Genomic DNA, 22,703 nt, shown 5'->3' on the forward strand with positions numbered 1-22,703 from the left:
GGGTGTTGAATGTTGCCAAATGTCCTCTTGATTAGACAATAAAACTGTAACCCTGATTTGAAATATTTTGATGAAGGTTTGGTTGAAAAACTGGACGAGCCATCAAACGCTTGTATGGATTTTAAATGAGATCAGGAATATAGTATAAACTAGGGAGGTTCATATTATTACCATCATTAATACACACAATACTCAAGAGCGATGTACCAGTATGAATAGCCAGAGTTTCGTCGGAAAAATTGGATAATTTGCAGATAAGACGTCCTTGTACAAATGTATATCGACCAAGACTCGCTCTTTCTATATGCAGTGAATATATCAAAATTCTTCGAACAAGGAACCAGTTATTGGATGCCTTATATGCAATCACAATTACATACCTAACATGTTAATTCTGTTTATTTGTTTAAGAATGGTAATCCAACCCAACATGCTCTCTTTTCACCGATTTTATGGCATAGTTATCCACGGAATCCGATCATAAATTTCACACTCCAGTTCATTGATATTTTGGTCTTTTATAAAAAGCTCTCAAAGCTCGACGTTTTCGATGATGTATAAATCACTAAATACTATGAGCACAGGTAGAAATGGTTATAACGAGTGGTCAAACAAGAACATGTCGAAAAAGGAATAATTCTTAGCTTATCATTATTCGGTTGCTGCAACGTTTGTTTGTAAATGAAAAGTATGGACACAATGGGCTTAAAATAACAGTGTCACAAATGACATTGTTATATGGTGCAGGTAGAGCGTAATGCTTATACCCGCTCCCACTATTCCCTAATTCGAAAGAGGCCACTGGAAAATAGATCCTAACATCACAGACGAGTTCTTGAAAACGAAACAGCGTATAAGGCTTTTTGTATTGAATGGTGCTGTTCGCTTGTGTGTTTCTGGTACAATGTTCAGAATTCAGTTTGAAGAGGTTGATTTATGTACAAATAACAAAACTATCCGAGATAAGGGGTGCCTGTTTTCGAAATTACTGTTTACATAGTAAACATAGTCTGTTAAAGTAACACTATGGCGTCGCATGTTTACGTGACCGGTTGCATCATTAGATTTCTCACCCAAACGTAACGAGTTCTTTCCGCTGTTGACTATTATTGTTATTATTAATATCATTATTATTATTATGACATACTTAACGGCCCGTCAACACGTAAAAGGTCATTAGGGCCATCAACCAGTAAAACATACAGCGATCCAAAAGGAAATAACATTAAACACACCAAACGGTAAAAGACAAATGCTACAAATCTTAAACGGGCATATTAACACAAAAGATTAAAATGGTACGTCTTATAGACCAACATCTTTCACGTAACCAAGACTTCTACAAATCTCAACAGTTTCAAATAGGGTTTTTAGACACGCAATGTTACGATAAAACATTCTCGAGGAGAAAGAAGGTCAATGCAGTCCAATAAAAAATATTTAACGTTGAATGGCTCATCACATCATATGCACCGAGGATTATCTTCGCTTTTCAACATATATGAATGGGTAAGGTATGTCCGTAGTTGAAAGTTAGCTTTCGGAATATACATGTGTAAAAATGACGATTGACCATGGTACATTGTGTGCTATTTTGGTAATTGATGTTCATTTTTTCAGTAAAATTTGAAATCATAGCAAAACCCTTTAAAACGAACTAGAAATACATTTAACTTATTGAGACGGAACGCCCGAGGTAATTTCTGAATATGCGTAGAACGTGGATATTCTATAAAGAATAGTTCCGTTGTTATTCTCGAGTAAATGCTTATAGATGTGTTTTATCTTAAATGTTTACACACTGGAAAATGGTTTCTGATTTAAGAGTGTATTATTGAAAATATATGTGTATGTTTTCTGCGTTTATTTTATTTTTTGACTGTCAAGGTATAATATATCAGCACGCCAACGTAATGTGTCAACATTCTGTGCCAGGTACTGTACCCCTAATAGTTTCAGGACATTAGAGCTATTTAACAGTCTCCAAACCTTTATAGTAAATGTAGGACTTTCAGAGGTAAATACATTTAAGTCATTGCTATGAGTCATAACCGGACGTAATTTGCTGTATTATATGTATCTGAAAGACGATCTTTTAAGTGTGTTTTAATACTTAATTGATGACAGTAGCCATGAATCATTATATATATTATCATTACATATATCAGAAAATGTTTATTGCTTTGCGGATAATTGTAAATCTTATCTAAATTCACAGAAAAATTAAAGAAAAGACTGTTAATTCCATACACTGCTGCGCACCGTTGACATTCACTTGTGAACATGCAAAGTCATATATTTTCATATTTTATTGGTTCCTGTCATAGCCTCGTATCTGATTACACTACACACTTTCAATCAGATATATATAAATATATGTGTTAGATTAAAATAACTTGCCGCATTTTGAAATGCAGATATTGGACAAATAGAAAAAACGGTGTTTCCTTCTATAATACATTGGGGATCCCAAAATCGTTTTCCTCGAAGTTTTGATGTTTGTTCTTCAACATTTCGTATGTTACATTGAGGAATGTTTGAACATATTTTCTCTATAGTAAGATGTTTACCAATATAAAATCTACCTGACACTACTTTCATGAGCGAAATCAATAAAGTTAATATCATTCAGGAACTGGCAACATAACAGTATGATCATATATCCAAACTAGGACAAAAAGAATAGCATCAGGTGTTCCGGAAGAGTAAGTGTCCTCTGCTCCATCGACATCCACCATATAAATTCTGGTAAGGTAGTTCTCATTTCGTCATATTCTCAAAACGGAACCAACAGGCAAATTAACAAACAGCAAACACGTCCAGCCTCATATGCACATAACAAATAAATTAGGTGGAAATTACAGCTGATAAAAAAAAATAAAAAAAATGATAAGTAAAAGAAAACACCTAACCAATCATATTTTTCCCTCCTCAGTGAAGAAGATTCTTTACAAATGTCTTTGAAGATAAGATATTAGTTACCAATAAACCGTGCAGTTAGATCCATGGCCTGGGAGGGTGTCAACATGCTCCATAAAATCTTAATACTATGTAAAGCTTATTGAAATAGAACACGGATCAATACTCCTTGATGGAGTCGGCAAGACGAGCTCAATTTTAGATTCGATCCTGATTATGACAACTTGATAATAACTTCCCACCCCGATGGAGATGTACAATAGATAACGCTATCAATAAAATTACAATAGTTCAGTTACAACAAACAAAAACCACTACAACACCAGTCAGTGAAGCCGCCGTAGTACTTGTATTTCATTATGGTATGATAGCCAGTATATTGTCGGAACACGCGCGATATCGACTCCCGCTTTACACAAGACTATGGAGAACATTGTTCCATGAGGAAGTAAACACCGCCATCCCGGAAACTATAGATAACAGAACTAGACGTTTAACGGGGCATAACGTCGTCCTTGCATCAGACGTGTGCCAATTTATCAAGAGTGGAAAATAAACAAAGATAGAAAAACAAGATACCAAAGAGAGAGAAAATAAAGCAACAACATTTTCATTACAATGTATGTAGCAGCTCCGTTTTGGTATCTTCAGTGTTCACTCAATAGAAGTCACGGACGAAAACCATCGATTCAGAGAACCATTTTATGTTGCTAGTACTGGGCATGCAGAGGTTTATATCGATACATCTCCGATCTGCAAAAGTCACCACCACCACCGCCCCCCCCCCCCATCCCCCACCCCCCACCCCCCACCGCCCACCCCCTCTATTAATCTTATTCAACGATAAGCAGCAAGGTGGAGTAAGCGTCTTCACCAAACACGACCAGCTTCTTATTGCTCAACGAAATAGAATATTTCTTGATGAAATCACTATGATGACTACGACGACTAATCATTTCCTTCAACCAGCGCCTTGCGAAACCCTGTGTTACGGGTTTGTCCGTCTATTAACTGGGACAGGCCCTAGAATAACGAATCAACTACGACATGTCAACTTCATAGGTTGTAGAGGCATGGTTGTTGCTATTCAGAAATGGAACACTCACGATAGGGAAATGGAAATCATCAGGTTTATCATACAGATTGTTGAAAAGCTGTCCATTTCGGTTTCTATGTAGGACAGATCGAGATATGGGGCTGATGTAGAGGAGTCACAATGTACTTTAAGACAGCATATTATACAATAATGACACATGGAATGATGATAAGAAGTACACAACAATGATAAAAGATTTGTAACTTCTTTGTAGCAGGCAACATCCGAGGGGCCTCTGATCATGTGTACCTTAAAATTTAAATCAATTTATATCAATATCGATTTAGGGATATTTTTATCTTCAAAACGAAGGCTTGGATCTCCTGTATTACTTGATCAAAAGTATCTGATACATCGGTATGTTACGAAGTACTGATTGGTGATTTGAAATAAGACCTCACAGTTCTACAGTTTGTCATGTCTCTGACTACAACGGTATGTACAGATCAATCTCCTCATAACGTCTAAATATTTCAGCAGATTATTACATCTAGTGTACTTTTAAATCAGGACAATAAGTGCTCCTTTTTAGTTGACATTTCTAATTACTAACTACAGCAGTTACTTCTCAAGACAGATGAGTATGATAAATTGATGTGAAGCAGTCTTTTAATATTTGGTCATTATGTAATAATAATGAGCTCGGAGCGAGACTTTCGTCATTGTTAGGAGTTGCTGTAAGATCTTATCTGTATGCACCGCGTTTTTTTTAATTTCACGTAGGTATTTGTCGTACCACATTAATTATTCCGTGATAGAAATTTACATACCAAAAAAAAGTTATGTATGTTACGGGATAAATACTAATTACAAATCTATACATCTGCTGACGTACCGTCACCTGCACTTATAAAGTTTTTTTTCTATAGCATGCAGGAAATGTTAAGTAGATAAAAATACAAGGAATAAAAATTTGAGATAAGTATGCACATTAACTACACCATACAATAAACAACAAGATAATACCACATGTCAACATAATCGTCATCCAAACTCAAATCCAATAAAACTAGGTCAAAATATGAAGAAATGAAAGATTAACGCGGAGACTCCAGAAAAAGAACAAGGAAAATAAGACATGGTGTTCCGGAGATGTAAGCGTATTCTGCTTCATCGACGACACCCACCAGGTAAACCTTGATCAATACAAGTAAGTAATTTGCGTTCTCAAATAAGAACAAGGAATACAGAAATGGTCAACGGGCAATCTAACGAACATCAAACACGTTCAGATTCCTTTCGCACAATGAAATAGAATATTTCTCCATCAACCTACACCTAGGGAAACCCTGTGTTACGGGTTTGTCCATCTATTGACGAGATGAGAAAGACCTTAGAATATCGAATCAACTTAGACTAAGAAATACCATAGGTTGTAGAGGCATGATTGTTGCTATTCAGAAATGGAATATTCACAATAGGGAAATGGAAATCATCAGGTTTATCATACAGCTTGTTGAAAAGCTTTCCATTTCGGTTTCGTTGTAGGAACAGATCGAGATATGGGGCTGATGTAGAAGATTCACAATGTACTTTAAGACTGCATATTATACAATAATGGTACAGAAGCCTGGAATGATGATAAGAAGTACACAACAAGATTTGTAACTTCTTTGTAGCAGGCAACATCCAAGGGGCCTCTGATCAAATATGTGTACCTTAAAATTTAAATCAATTTTATCGATATCGATTTAGGAGTATTGTTATCTTCTAAACGAAGGCTTGAATCTCTTGTATTGCTGAATCAAAAGTATCTGATATATCTGTATGTTACGAAGTACTGATTAAGCGTGATTGGTGATTTGAAATAAGATCTCACTGTTCTACAGTTTGTCATGTCTCTGACTACAAAGGTATGTACAGATCAATCTCCACATAACGTTTAAATTTTTCAGTTTTATTACATCTCGTGTACTTTTAAATCAGGTTTACAGCTACAACTACAGCAGTAATTTCGCAAGACAGATGAGTATGATAAATTGATGTGAAGCAGTCTTTTAATATTTGGTCATTATGTAATAATAATGAGCTCGGAACGAGACTTTCGTCATTGTTAGGAGTTGCTGTAAGATCTTATCTGTATGCACCGCTTTTTTTTTAATTCCGCGTCGGTTTTTGCCGTAGGCCATCAATTTTCCCGTGATACTAATTTACATACATAAAATACGAAATGTCTGTTACGGGATAAATACTAATTACAAATCTATACATCTGCTGGCGTACCTAGGGTATTTCAAACTTACCTATACATTGGGTGAATATGAATTAACCATCTTACCTGAGAAAACAGGTAAAGTACATGTCATCTTAGGTACGTCTGTAAGTGGTGTTGTTGGTTGATGGTGGTGTTGATGGTTGGGGGTGTTCTATCTTGGAGTTGATAGTATAGCGATGTTGGTTTATAAATGATTAGTGGTGTTGGTGGTTTGATGGTGGTGTTGTTTAATTGCTGGTGTTGGTAATTGTGTAGGTGGTGTTGTTTAATTGTTGGTGTTGGTGTTTTTGTTGTGATGTTGTTTAATGGTTGGTGATGATGTTGATAATTAGTGGTTTCTATGTTGGTGTTGATGGTTAAGTGGTGTTTGTTATTGATAGTTAGTTGTGCTGGTGGTTTGATGGCGGTGTTGTTTAATGGTTTGGTTTGATGATTGGTGGTAATGATGATATTTGGTGGTGTTCTGTGTTTGTGTCGATGATTTAGTGGTGTAGGTTATTGAAAGTCAGTGGTGTTGGAAGTTTAATGGCTGTGTTGTTTAATGCTTTGTGCTGGCGATTAATGGTGATGTTGATGGTTAGTGGTGTTCTATGCTGTTGGTGTTGGTGGTTTGTGATTGGTGGTGATTGTGTAGGTGATTAATGTTTTGTGGTTGTTTATGCTGTGGGTGGTTCTTGATGATGTTAGTGGCTTGTGATATTTGAAGTGGTGATGGCGTTGATGGTGTTAGTAATTTGTGGAGTTGATGGTAGTGGTAGTAGCGGCGGTGGATGGAAGTTGGTATATTGGTGATATTTGTAGGTGTTGGTGGTGGGGGCGGTGGCGGCTGTTGCGGAGACAGTGGTGGTGGCGGTGGCGGCTATTGCGGAGACAGTGGTGGCGGTGGCGGTGGCGGCTGTTGCGGAGACAGTGGTGGTAGCTGTGGTAATTCACCGACATCTACGTGATAGAATAATGTCTTTACTGAGTTCTACAGTCGTCTTCCGCTACGCTTCTATCTAGGCGACAGCCATTTTTAAAATGTCCCTGGGTAAGTTTTATGACCTTTCGCAGTAACCTCTGCTCAAGACCGTAGTCAAGCGTTCAGTGGACGCTCTTGGTCTTGTTGTGTATTTTTTTTATTTTCAGAAAGTGGAAGTTTGCAGCAAACGACAACATTTGCAAGGTCTCGAGCATATCTCAAAACATGGAAAACAAATCAGTTCTGCTAAAAATATCATAATTTCATATTTTAATTAATTTGATATTTGTGATATACAATATCTCTCTTTGTCAATTTATATTCTACACACCTGGGACTTTTATTTAAAGCTGAGAATCAAACATGTGTAATGGTTCTTCCCCTTTAAAGAATCTGTATTCATACCTCCAGATCAATATTAATGTTCAAATTCATGGACAAATGAAACAGGCTGAATTTGGTTGCTCCATAGAGTCAAACTTGAATAGAAATTGAAATATTTCGTTTTTGAATACTTTTGTTTATTGAAACAATCTGAATGCTCAATATGTTTTCCCTGCATTTCGGTTTTATGTACAGATGTAATGGGTCAGCGAGTGCATTATCCATTCCATTTATGTATGTATTCATTACTCCAATCATACTTAGTTCAAAAAGACTCTTGGGTCAGAGTAAAATAATTAAAGTAACATATTTGAGTTGATTAATCAGTGTGCGTGCGAATTCATTATTATCCATGGAGAATCAGTGTTAGCAATCAAGCACATGCTACTTACTGTATGTCTTGTACATACAAATAAGTTATTGTCTCCCAAAAATCACGTGATGTCGTTTTGAAAGCAATAGCATTGAAATTCTTGCCCTTTTAAATTATTATGTTTTAGAAAATGAGGATGAATTTAATTATTTGGGAGTATTACTTCATTTCAACGATAAAATTTATTTTAAACAATCTTTTAATCAATATTCAACATTGAAATAGTACGAGAATAATTAGAGATGCCAAGTGGATTCGGTTACAAGCTAAAAGCTTAGGTTAAACCATCCCTTAATTTGGTATTGATATAGATACATGTATATAAGAAGAGTGGTCTTATTTGACTGAAACTGAATTTCTGGTGTGAACATTAATAGTACTGTCCGAGCACTGATCCTGTGTTTATAAGGACATAAACGTACAACTATAACACCTATCTAATGATGTTTCCTTATAGTACACGTACTGTAGCTATTGTGTGTTTCTTGCTCCGTTGATAATATGAAAATATCTTATTTCCAATTAGAGTTTTGTTACAGGTATGTTCCCATATATATATATTGATGATGTAACTGACAGTGAACAGAGGTAACACTTATCCCAGTCAGCTCTTGATTCTATAGAAATCAATGCCAGTATTACTTTCAGCATAGATATTCAGTAATGATACAATAAACACATCTTAAAACAATGACCTACATATGAAAAAGAAAAAGCAGGCCTAAAAATAAATTGCTCGACAACGATACAGCTTACATAGAAGACATTGGTTAGTTCATAAAAACATTTTCGGCTTTAAAATCATATACATGCACTTCACAAATGCAATTACTCCGGACATATTGCTTGTTGAAAAAGCCTGCTAATGCTAAATATCAAGACCCTGGTCTTATTGGTTATTAAGAAAAAGTTGTCTACGAATTTTGACACATTTGACCTCTAGGCCCTTGACAGTAGGTCAAGATAAACAAAACAAACTTTGTAGCCCTTCATCCAAGCATGGTTTATATGTTCAAGCCCAATATCAGCACCATTGACCTTTTTGTTATCGAGACAATGTCGTTTAAAGACTCTGACATATTTTACCTTGAAATTTTAAAAATATGAAGAAACTTGGTAGTCCTTCATTCAAGCATGCTATAGGTCTAATATCATCACCCTGGTCCTTTTGGTTATTAAGAAGCCGTTTCAAAATTTAGCATATTTGATCCCTGTGACCTTGAAAGCAGACCAAGGTCATTCATATTAACAAACTTAGTAGCCCTTCATCCCACTATGCTACTTGCCCAATATCAGCACCTTTGACCTTTTGGTTATTAAGAAGAAGTTGTCTAAACATTTTAACATATTTGACCCTTGTGACCTTGAAAGTATATTTTTCTTTTTATTATTATCATTTTAAAGATTACTCTTTTATTCGCCGATCAATTTTAATACACCTGTTGGATGGTCGGGTAACGCACTCGCCTTTCACCTAGCCTACCGGTGTTCGATTCACAGAATAGATGTGAAAAGGTACGTGCCCGACCACGTGGGTTTTTCCTGGGAACTTCAGTTTTCAGTGAGGAAACAGCTGTATGTTTAGGAAAAGCATAACACACATACATATATATAATCCTAAACAAACATTCAAACCATCAGCTATAAACTCATCCTTCCCTAAATACAATGTAATTGTAAAGAAGAACATAAAGGAGAAATACACACACACCACACACACACACACACACACAAATACCACAAATACAGAGAGAGAGAGAGAGAGAGAGAGAGAGAGAGAGAGAGAGAGAGAGAGAGATTGGAATGACCTATCAGAGACAAACTTCTTCCTATACTAATCTCAGTAGACTAGCATTGCTTAAAATGTACATGCGCATGTGTATATAGAAACCAGCTTTGACTGTAGAAGATACAAGAAAAGCAGAAAGTACACTATCTAAATTACAAATCAGTGATTTTTCCCACTTTTTCCAATATCTTTCAAAGTTCGCTTTTGCAATGTCACCCTTACTATTAGATATAAAAGTTTTTGGAGTATATAATAATCTATTATTTTTGATACCAGTCCATTGATATTAAGGAAATGATTAAAAGAACGTGTTCTGTATATTAGCTGTTTTATAATGAGAAGTATTTCATTGTCACCTGTGCTTTCATTACTTTTCTGTGATATCAATCAAAGAATAAACAACGCATCAAGCAGGATTTCAAGACTATTAAGTAGACTCTGGACTTCTTGACAATCCCATGAAATGTAGTGATAGTTTCATTTTAGAGTTACATAGATTACACGATGGTGAAATAGCTATACGTGATTTGAAAACAAAAGAGTTTTGTAGTTTAGATATAATGGTTAACTCTGTAATGGAACTATTGAAGTTTTGTGATTTTAGTAACATTTAAAGGAATGTTATACTTTTCGCCCATACTAAATCATCTAGATCAAACATTTCATTCCATTTCTTTTTTCCTGTGGGAACAGCTTTGTTTTCTAATAAGATATCATAAAAAAACTTTAGAGTCTTTACCTTATTTCAGGAATATTTCCAAATCGATACCGTACCCAAATTGATATCTTTTACGGAAAAAGTGTCCGTCAACCCTTCGGGATAAAATATGCAGGAATTCGCACTAATTACGTAAAAATAACAACATCTTACTGTTTATTCAACACTGATTTGTTGTACAAAGCATCTAAAATTCTCTGTAAGACTCTTTCGAAGTGGGCAAAAAAATGTCATAAATGTTACTATCACAAATCATACGGTCGTGCGACGGGTATTTTTCTAGTCCTTTTTGGCATTTTTAAAACATAACCAAAGAATCTTATCTTACATGTTAAACTCTAAAATCTTTAACAATCATTTCCGTGTAGAAAATATCTAAGTATATCTCAGTATCTTCAGTATTTTTGTATCGAGGAGTCATCACTGTTGTAGTCTCCGCCATCTTGTTTACACTGGGCGCCACAAAAAACGCAAGGTGCCCGACAGAAAACCCGGATATGCTCTTCGTGGCATTAGAGCTGCTTTTGTTAAGTTACAAAATCATTTATTGTCTGTAAATAATAATGAATTCTGAAGTACTAGTTTTTCTTTTTATTCGTATTGAAAATGACCCCAAAATCTTCAGACTAATATGCAATAGATTCTACTGTACGTTATGTACAAAGTATTATTTCTTCTACTGAAATAGTCGTAATGTACAAATAAGCAATCACTCATTGGATATTTGTGTTTGTTATGAGGTAAAATTGATCTTGTATCACTTATTAACAACACAATTTAAACACAAAATCCAACCTTTCAAATGTATGCAGGGACCTACATCTAGCCAAGTCTCTGGCCATAATGTTGTTGTTGCTTTAATTTGCAGTAGAGATAAAGCCATTTAAAAGAAACAAGAATTTTATGCTTTCTTGTATATAAAGAGCATGACTCATAAGCCCTGAAGAACTATTAGATATTAAAATTAAGCATTTCCAAAATATTATTTACGACATTGAAAGCATGCACTATCAAATATCAGGCAAATAAAAATGCCAATAAATAAAATCTTTGCACGATTAAGATTAGATATAACTTTATATTCTGTGTATGGTGAATCTTTGTTTAATTTGATGGGATTTTTTTTTTTTTTTTTTTTAATATTTGAAATTGATATTTGAAAACGAACACATATACATGACTCAGACATGTAACAAAACATTGAATGCAAATACAAAAATGTTTGAATTTTATTTTCAACTTCAAGTATAAGTAATTCATCTCAATCCAAACTGCAATTTGCAGTAAACAATCATATTAAAGACAAACTTTAATATAAAAAAAACTGTCAATGATTATGAACTGAGCCATATGATTGTTGGATGTCATTTGACGGTCAATCCAGTCACATTGTGACCATACTTAGATACAGTGCCACAGTCAGGAGACATCCTTACTGTCAAGGTGGACAAAATAAGAAGTAATTCTCAAAAGAGGAAGAATTAGTTCCATTGGTGAAAGCCATATCATGAATGTTTTGAAATGCCACCCAGGATTGTTAAAGAGAAAATCACAAACACTTGTTTGTATGTCCAATGAAGCACTTTCCTTCATTCCACGAATCTGAAAGCAATAAAACAATGTCTTGGTAAGACAATGTAGTCATTAACTTTCATCTTTACATCATACTGATATATATATACAAGTAATTATTTTTAAAAAAACATGAATAAGTTTTCATTATAATGCATTTTTTTTACATATTACACGCTAAACCGGTACCAGATATTGACTCTAACTGATTATCTCCCCCTTATCTTCACTTCTACCTGTACCAGGTAATAGGATACATAATGTATGGAGGCAGATAATCTACCTCTATATCTATAATATCACATCTATATTAATTCATGCACATTATAGTATTATGAATTTGATGCATATGATATAACTGAATTTCCCACTTTAGGACAAGGTATACATCAATAATGACCAGACTGATCTATTTAGAGCAGCTTTTCAACTCATCACATTCAGCAGCAACCATATACATGTACATGTATATGTGTCAGGAGATAAACTTTTTACCAACTTTGTCAATTACAAGAATGTTATAAGAAGGGAGAAAAATCGAAACATTAAGTATGATACATGAATTATGAAAGGTCTCTATACATGTAGACCTCTGATATTTTACATACATTGAAAGAATGAAAGATTAAAAGATGAAGTTATCAAAATGATATTTGCAACATATCTATGATTCACTAATAAGCGAGCAAACGTTCAATGATCGCATATGAAAATATCTGCTGATAAATGCTTTTAAGTTGCTTTCAATTTTATTTTTTGGTTTTGCAAAGAACACAGACCATATCAATGCCGCATTCACACTAGATATGTCACAGACCATACTCTATGTTTCAAATAATTATAAAACACAAGGATGTTTTGTTGTACATGTGTACGTTTACGCTAACATGCCGTGAACAATATGTTACATAACGTCGATCGGTGTATTACTGTGCACAACAACGCCTGTCTTCATTTCCATATTTACACTAGAAGTATGAGTAATCATTATGATGTGGTTCAAAATATACACTTAAGTCTCATTTGTTCTGTAAAGTCATGACTTTCGACAGAATATGCTGAGCCTGTTTTATCCCCTTTTTTCTCAGTGTTTCTATTTGGGTACACGCACCTTGTTTAATATCAGAAGTGATGACATATCATATTTACTGTTCTATTAATAAACACACGCGCTCTTAAAGTCCAACCAACACACGGAGAGGAAGTTCTTGATCACTCTTTGTCAAGATAAAACAAACAATTGAGAATTGATCCGCTGCAAACGAAATATTATGGTAAACCATTGGAAATTGGTATTGTTTTCGGTATAGCAGGGTGACTTCCACGTGCCCTATAAACTGTTTGAAATGTGTTGTAACGATGGTGGAGTGAACTGTCTACATATGCTCGACATACCAGGAGGAATGTCATTAATTTTAATCAGCCGGCTGCAGAGAATGTTACACTATTTCTGGGATTGGAATAAAAGATGTTTATTTTTGAACTAGTCTGTTAGTGCTAACCGTCAAATTGAAAGGTTCGCGTTTCTACGTGACACGGGGGATAACTCTAACTTATTAAGTTCGATAATGCTAGTTTCGTTTTCAACAAAAGACGGAAATGATATCCTGCTAGTAGCGCAACCTGCGTTAACGCTATCGAAAAGAAAGCAGAGAAAGTTGTACGCTTATCGTGAGTATAATATTAAATGACAACCTGTATACAACACGACTTATACAACCAACGAACTTTAATCAATGACTTAATTCTGGTATTTCTTAAAGTATATGGGTCATTCTCGGGTTCCGGCATGTTTACACCGTGCCATTTCTAGTTCCGGTGTGTAACACTGTGTCTTTCTCGGGTTCCTGCGTGTAACACTGTGTCTTTCTCGGGTTCCTACGTGTAACACTATGCACGATTTTGTAAGTAATTTGCACATATGTTCACTGTGATATCTTTTTATTCTGTTTTTCCTCTTAAACACGATAAATGAGTAAATATCGAGGCATAGTCTTTATAAATTGTGTATATGACTCGTGCAGCCTACAATGTAGCCTGGCGGATGTCGTGTGTATACTTACTGTATACTCTACATGTACGTTCATAGAAATTTACATACTTAGATATGGTTGAACAAGGGACGTGTAACTTCTCCGTCTAGATTTTGGCTTTTCTTTCGATCACTTTGGATTTACGCTAGTTGCCTCCTAGGCTTCAAAATTTGGACTCTTAGCTTCACCGGCGAGTCCTAGAAGGACGAAACAGCTGTGTGGTGCCATTGAATTCCTCCTTTGGCTCTACTGGATCTGAATCTAAATTTGTATTAAAAGGTGCTGGTCACTTGTGTGTCTTTTGTACAATTTCTCAACTACACATCGCTTGGTTGGGCACAGCTCGGTATATGGGTAATACGTGTACTCGTGCATTATAGAGATCTTTATAAATTAGTTTCTCACATAAAAGTAAAACATAAAAATGAAACATATAAAGTTGTTTTAAACATTTACAACAAAAAGGGTGTCATATTTATTAGGCATGGCCCAATGACCAATGCAACATTGTGGATTTTTACACAAACAGTGAATATAGTACGAACTTGATCATCCATTACTTATCATTATACGGTATAGTGTGACTAAAAAACGGTATACAGGAAAATTCGTGCTGACCTAACACATATACACTGTAGTCAATGGAGAAAAAGTGTCAGTGAAATATTTTGTCATTTTATCACAAAGTTAGATTTCATAATTGAATATTTTGTATACGAATACATGTATATACAGTGCCACGCTGGCTAATGGGTCATGTTAAAAGATGGCGCCCCTTTTTGTTGCAAATGTTTAGATTAATTCAATTCGATTACAAATCTTACTTTATAAGTACATTTGCATTTGTTTCTATTGGAAATGACACTGCATTTGAATAATGCATTGGTTTCTTAAAGCAGTAACTAATTCCCAAAACTCCGAACTTCAACTATGATCCATATTTGGGATTGTTTATACCCTTTTGGTAATAACAGATGTACATTTACACACCTGCCGTTTTTGATACATTGACAGACAACAACGAAACAACAAAGGATGACCCCAGTGTGGTTTTACCAGGTAGTCTTGGTGTCAGTGTTATACTCATTTGCTGGCAGCGTCTCGCTCAAAACACATTCACGAGATAATACCTTATACGTGAAAGCTGGAAACAACAGAGGTGACAATGTTAAGTTCAGTATTAAGGACAGTGGGCATGCTGTAAACTGTGGTAAGTATTGATGGTAGTGTTACATCTGATCTTATAATGTGAAAAGATTATCAAGAAATCGATATAACCGTATTCATGTAGTTATGTAATATAGTTGTATATTTTATTTTCTGTATTTTTGAAATATTTTCTCTGTCATTATATTTTGATGTTTTTACGATCTGTCGTTTCGATTATTCACCTCATCTGTTTAATCACCAACTTAGATAATAATATAATAATTCCATTGTATAACACATGGATGTGTAATTTCTTGCCCAGTGGTGATGAAAACTCTTCAATAAAAAATATTCCATTCTATTCTTTTCTCCTAAAGCGTTCATGGAAGACAAAAGAAAAACATTGTTGTCTGTTTTTTTCGGCTTAAAACTATAGAATGGTTGGTGTTTTTCTTTAAATTTGAATATATCGTGCATATAGGTTTATTGATTATCCAGCAAGAGTTGAACATGTGTCAGCGTAAATGATGAAGTCAATTGAATTGTTATATACTTTATCACTGTACTTCGTTTCAGGACCGGCGGCTAATAAGATGGACTTCAGCTGGTCCCCAAAGATCTTGCATCCTTCTTCAAAGCAGTTGACAGTAAATCTGGATATGTTGGCCAGTGGGTTTAATTTGTAATTTGTTGTCGAGTTTCCATAAGATTTCGTTGTATTCTAAGACGTTGTGTTTTGCATACATCAGTACTGGGTGTGTTCATATCGTAGATTGTCAAGTTATCACAAAGATTTTATGGAACAAATTAATTGGGTATACGGCAACAGATTAAAGCCTATATGTATCCACCTTCTCCCTAGGATGGACAAATGAATAGTATTACATGTAATTATAGTGGTACTAATAAGTACATAATTAGATCACAGTCACTACAACACGAGCTGACAGATAAAGAGTTAAGTTAGAGGCGAGTTACTTACGAAAGACCAATTCAAACATTTCGAAAAGAATGTTACATTTAGCAAGATTTGTTCAGCTTCATGACAAAACGTTAAGTCCATTTGTGTTGTGCACTTGGCATAAACACAGGTATGGTGAATTAGGAGAGAAAGCCCTTACTGTGAAGTGTAACCTAGATGTAAACCTTCCCACAGCCAATACATAATCTGTATTTCTCTTTTCAGCGGTCGATCTCGACTTGGGTCAGGTTTTTCTCAATGCTACTGATAAAATGGCACCAGACACGCCCATATTTCAAGTGAACAGGACGGGTGGATGCCAGAGTCTCCAAAGTTTTGGTTTTAAAAATCTCAGCTGCCCCGTTAAGACAAACGGTAAGGATAAATTCTGATACACGCCTACAGATTACATGTCTTTTTTGGGGATATTCTTCTCAACATTTTTACACGATACATTCTTATCTGTGGCTTCATTTTTGAAGTTGGAATGCTCGTTTCTGTATATTTTATTGATGTTTTTTATTAATGAGATATGCCCCTATATTGCAGAGGCAGGGCATCGTCACTGTAAACCATACAGGTTTAAAAAATGAATACCGAATACCTGTCTGGTCGCAAACGATCATCCAATTCACATTAATCAGGAACAATAACTACCTTACAATTATTCCAACACCAAAATGGTTGTAATTCTCCACCATAATTTCACAGTTTTAGGCGCCAACACAAGTTGCTATAAAACCGCATGGAACATTCCTCGAATTACTGGTGTATCTCATTTCACACAATCGGACAGGCCTTACATAATACCATTCAATATGAACTGTATTTTGACATTTATTTTTAACGTTGTTTACAGGTTAAAAATGTACCTTGATTTCTTTACTTTCTCAGACACATTAAAGACGTATATAACGAAAACACAAGTACCTACCTTTCCTGAGGTAAGTGACATGTAGCTTTTACTAAAGGTTCCTTACGGGCATAAACTCCGACTAAGACGTAGGTGTGGTCCTTTTCAAATGCTATTTAAGTGATTATTTTTGTCAAAAGATGTACACGTATGCTTACATTGTGCTTAACAATAACGTAAAACTAGAGTGTGTGTTTATAAAATCGTGTCTCTGCACCTCTACTTGTTTATTTGTTTAGACCGATTTTAATATATCACGCTTCAATTTCATGATTTCCACATGACCCCCCCCACCCCCCCTCCTCCTTCCTCCTCCTATAACCACTGAAGAGTAAGAACACAAATATCTGTGTGATTCAGTTTTAATTACTACTAAATATATATATGGAGTTTGTAAACATACATATACTGAAACGTGTTTATTTGTACATTTGATTTTATTTACCAAAGATAGCAATTAAATACCGGTATATACGGATAGATTCACACAATGAAATTACAAATCATGTGACAATGATAGAGGTTTACATGTAAGATGTTAAATTAGAAAACGATGAAGAACTATAAAAGTCTGGAGTTGCCTAATTGACAGCACCCCTTCTCCGATAGTTGGAACTTTCAATCCGGACAAAGGGATTTTATTATACATGTATATAAATTCGTTGGAAATATGCATTGAATGTAGTTCATGTTTCTGGGTATATCCTCAACAACATGGCTTACAGTGGTATTTAAAATTGTTGTTCAGCAGAGTATGAAGAAAAGCTTTATCAATGTTACATATCCTCATGTCATTGTTTCTCCTTACAGGGTGAGTTTATTATCACTATCGTCGTTTATAACGAGAAGAAGGAGATGTTTCTGTGTCTGAAAGCGGACATCACTGTCCAAACTTGACCTTGTTGGAGTTGGAAAGATCTGTCAACACATGACGTCATTATAATGTGAACCAGTTGGTGACACGCTTTCTGTTTGCTTTTCGAACTAGAAATGTTTTATGATGTTATACAAACGATTACTTTGCCAAAACTGGAAATTTCGTATTCTGACAGGTAACTGATTTCCATTGTATTGCACAAAACATGTTTGATCCTGAACAAAAAATTACATGTTGGAAGTTCCGTTATTATACTGAGAATTGAGCTCATAAGAAGACATGTTCCATGTGAAAAGAATCGTTTTCTATCGACATTTATCACTTGAATGCCGACTCAGACGAGGGTCGCTTATTAAACGTTTTATAGGGCCGGGTGTCTGACCTTCGTCGTAAACTATTGTGATTACCATACTACTGTATGATATAATCTGTATATCTAATGTACGGAATTATGCGCCTTAAAGTATATCAGGAACACTTGTACTATATTTTTATAATCCTTTTGCACGACCTTGTCTAATTTTGATTCCCGTTAAAGTTGTCTAAGCCAGAGATGGATGTTATCACATCAATCCTAGGCCGTACACGTGTATGTTTTATACGTGTTCATGCTCTGTAAGTACAGTTTGGAATCTCTCAATAGTCCAGATCATTTTTTGTTTCCTCAAACTGAAATAAAATGTCAGTTACAATACATTGCTTAAAGTTACAAATTTCAAAAACAACGATATTTTCATTACTTGTATGTCGTTAAAATACTGATACTAATCTAAATCGAGATCGATTGTCATTGTTGACTTTAACATAACACATTCCAGGCTTACGCTCTGATGTGATACTGTGAACTTGCTATGTATTTAACGTGTGTATGGTACACTGATATTGTCATTTCATGATTTCTTTGTTGTCATTTTCAAATAGATTAGAATTTTAATGTTTATTTTGCAATACTAATGTTGTTTGATATCGTTTTTTGTATATAATATATATTAATTGTGATCCACGATTTGACCTTTACATTTGTGTAAGTTTTTGTAAGCTATATTCGGGTGCATGATACTGACAATAAATATATAATGAACATCATTATATACCACGATATAATTTGTTATGTGTTTTGGTGGCATTTATGTGAGTTGACGTAATTATTCTGTTGAAACATATCAGTTAATATTTATAAATAATGATGTGTGTATATATATATTGTTGAATACATAAATAAAAAATTATTCAACTCAATTCACTTTAATTTTCAATATTCTTATTTAAAACGTCCACCTTTTTGTGACATAACTTTGACATTATACCATACCGTCATAGGAATATTTATAATACAGGTAGAGGATATATTATGTTTTATTTCGCACCAACGTATTCTATGAGAATCTCAATGTTTCTGACGTGTCTTTCACTTCTTTAATGTTTATAATAATCGTCCCATAAGTATTCATTGTGAACACTTGTACTGAAATTCTATTTATTGTTTTTAATTCATATAACTTTTCACTCAATGGTCCCGAAGCCGTTTTAAGTGGTAACTCATGATACATATTAAGCACATCACTTATCTGCTGTGTCAGTACCTAAGATAAATTTATATAAATATTTATGTTAATGTATTATCATTAATTTCTGCATTCGTATCCACTGTCTGAATACAAAGGTTGACTGTCCGAAAGATTTTATATTTGTCGAATTCAAGAAACAGGTTATCAGGTCTTAATTATAAAAAGTCTTCAATCTGATAGTGTAGGTTTTGATTTTGATACAGACTAAAAGAAGTTGACATTTCAAACGCCACATACATATTGATATACATGTAGTTCGCAACAGAATGAAACAGGAGTAAGTATTTATGAGGTTAAGCTAAATTTTGTCAATTGCTTGTAATTCATAATAAAACGTTTTTTGTTAATACATTTGTGTCGTGTTTTTATCATAATCGTACAATTTTCATGATAATTTTTATAAACATGTTTTCTACCATAACCTGCGTATGTTATCACACGCCCAGCCTATCCATTAAACACGATATTCATGGCTTATTCATACGCATAATACACATGTGTATTATTGGTGATAGCCAAATCTATTGGACGAGGCATTGACATTTGACCCAGCCATGATCTGTGACCCCGAATTACTTTCGCCACGTGCGATTGTTTTCATCGTCTGCTGCCCATCATGGAGACGGGCAAGGTCGTTTCGGAAACAAGATACAGGTTTGACATTTCCCCTGACCCTATCGTCACTGTCTCAACTAAGCCTACCGCTGAACCCCGCCCCATTTCCGACAATAACATCGATGGTCCAGTGTATGGAGGCACAATAAACATCAACTTTCACAATAATAAATATTTCTCTCGAAAAAGACCCATGGTGATGTACAGTTCTGATGAAAGTGATTAGAAGTTCTCGAAATTACACGCTATCTTTATCGTGTCTGCATTCACATTTTCCCGCGAAGAAGCACTACTCTATCCGCATTAAAATCTAGTTCCAAATTATCTATTTTTTAAAGATTAGCAATTTGTGTAATTTTGAAACGTGTTTCAATGAACTAATGTTACGGGATGTTTCTAAACAAGGTTACTGAATAAATAAGTAATTTGCTTCAAAATTAGCGATTTTGTCTCTTTTTGCATATTAATGAGCCAATCAGACAACCTACGATGTATTCTTACGCGAAAGTGTCAATGGGGGCGAAACAATGTTGTACACAATATGTATATGTTGACGTTAAAAGGTTATGGTAGAAAAAAGTTCTACAACTCGTGGCAGTTGATTATCATCGTTATCAAACTCTCGTTAGTTAATTTTCAAATTTTGAAAAGACACGAGGCTTTGCCGAGTGTCTTTTCTAAATTTGAAAATTAACTAACTCGAGTTAGATAACGATGATAATCAACTGCCACTCGTTGTAGAACCTCTATATAATACACTGCATATGACGAATAATTTAGGTATAGGATTACTTTGCTTGACGGCTATAGCGTATGGTAAATAAATGTATAAAATCTACTAACAAATTTACACTGGTTAAGATTTTGTGTCTCATCATTTCCTTTAACTGCAGTTACGTTCTTGTGCAAGGTAGATGGTTTTTTTCGTGTTGATTTTTTATATCTACTAAGTTAACATTTATCTCATAGGATTATGTTGTTGATTTTTGTCTCCGCGGACCCTGTTGTTGAATTTTGTCTCATCAGGCCCTGTTGTTTATTTTTGTTTCATAAGATCATGTTATTGATTTTATCTCCTCATGCCCTGATGCTGATTTTTATCGCCCCTTCATATTATATAATACGGACTAACTTCACAGTTTATTAAAACTACACAAGGAAGAAAAATATTGAATTAATTTCAATCCGTTTTACGATTTATGGATAGATACTAAAATCAAGAAGCTAGAAAAAAAAAGCAAAAAAGAAAAATAACACTAGATCACATATATTAGTTTTCGAAATTGTAATTTCACAATGTTGATAAGTGAGTTGAGAATATAAAAAAACAATAATACAGGTAAATAAATCGGCCTTTATGTCTGGGTTTTGTTAAACATACGGTTGTACAATGATTCAGTATGAAACCATACTATGATGTTGAAGTTGGTATTTTCGAGTGAATGTATGTTTGGCGACGACTGAATGGCTTAACATTGAAAATAAAATCAATATGGTACACCGTAATCCGATCGCGTTCATTCTGACAGGGAATGTATATAAAGACAGTGATTTGTTCCGCAGAATATGCAACAAATTCTGCTTTAGAATTTATTCTGAACTTATGATAAACCTATGTTTTACAACCGAATATATATTGGTAAAACTGAATTCTGCGTTTTGATACAGCATTGTGTTCACTCGTAGTCGTCCTCGTTGGTTGATCTCGAATGCATTGAATTGAGCAGGTTATGGTAAATCCCCTCACTTATATCATCCAACTTATCCAAAAAGTCTTCTAAAATGTCTTCTTTCTCTTGTTTCGCAGCTATCACCTTGAAAAGAACGATATTGATAGCTTTATTATCACGACGAAGAAAAATGGAAAGTATATCAAATAATGGTCATCGTATTTTGAATATGACTGTCTTCACCGAATGATTAAATCATCAATTTCAAATTAGATTTAATTCTATTGAATTGCTGTGAAATAAAAAAAATGCTTACTTTCAGATCCTACATCTACAAGAGCCAGAGAATCATTAACGGATCATTAGGGATTATTCCAGTCGAGATCCACGCCCTATTTTTTTTCTCTATTTGATTTTATATGAGGATTCTCTTTACTTATACTCACAATTACATGATTATCTATAGAAAATTTGCTTTTCCTATTGACAAACAAATCTTCATGCAGGTCGTGTAGAGCCCGAAGATATTCCTATATGAATAGAAGGTACACAATGAACATGATATAAATTATCTGTACGAACCGGAAGTAAAACCCGCCAAATTCTCGTCATATTTATATAGTAATTAGAAAAACATCCGTCTATATAATAAACTGTATAGTTATACTTATGTCTGAGGTTTTTTTATTCATGTCAGTTTAACTTGCATCCAGATATGATGTTAATAGTAGGAGTTTGAGAGAAGAGGTTTGATAAACATATTTGTTGTCAAATGGTCAGGTCTTTCCTTATTCGGTGATACTCTACTTACACCTGAATAGCCACTGCCAGGTATTTAGATATTCAGTGATATTCTGCTAACACCTATATAGCTACTGCAAGGTTTCATA

General features: G+C 34.5%; 1 protein-coding gene across 2 annotated transcripts; it reads left to right on the top strand.

Moving 5' to 3' along the window:
- Positions 1 to 13,622: 13,622 nt before the first annotated feature.
- Positions 13,623 to 19,114, top strand: LOC132565161 (uncharacterized). Of its 2 annotated transcripts, none has more exons than XM_060229780.1 (6): positions 13,623 to 13,698; positions 15,075 to 15,270; positions 15,786 to 15,878; positions 16,396 to 16,545; positions 17,065 to 17,114; positions 17,894 to 19,114. In XM_060229780.1, exons 2-6 carry the CDS (start codon positions 15,096 to 15,098, stop codon positions 17,978 to 17,980), a joined length of 555 nt encoding a protein of 184 aa, XP_060085763.1. In that variant the 5' UTR covers positions 13,623 to 13,698; positions 15,075 to 15,095; the 3' UTR covers positions 17,981 to 19,114. The 2 variants fall into 2 exon arrangements, with proteins under 2 accessions (XP_060085763.1, XP_060085762.1); XM_060229779.1 differs by lacking the exon at positions 13,623 to 13,698 and adding an exon at positions 13,846 to 13,931.
- The last annotated feature ends 3,589 nt before the right edge of the window (positions 19,115 to 22,703 follow it).

Source organism: Ylistrum balloti, unplaced genomic scaffold, assembly GCF_031769215.1.
Source record: "Ylistrum balloti isolate Yb309-2 unplaced genomic scaffold, AGI_CSIRO_Ybal_v1 Utg369698, whole genome shotgun sequence".
NCBI lineage: Eukaryota > Metazoa > Mollusca > Bivalvia > Pectinida > Pectinidae > Ylistrum > Ylistrum balloti.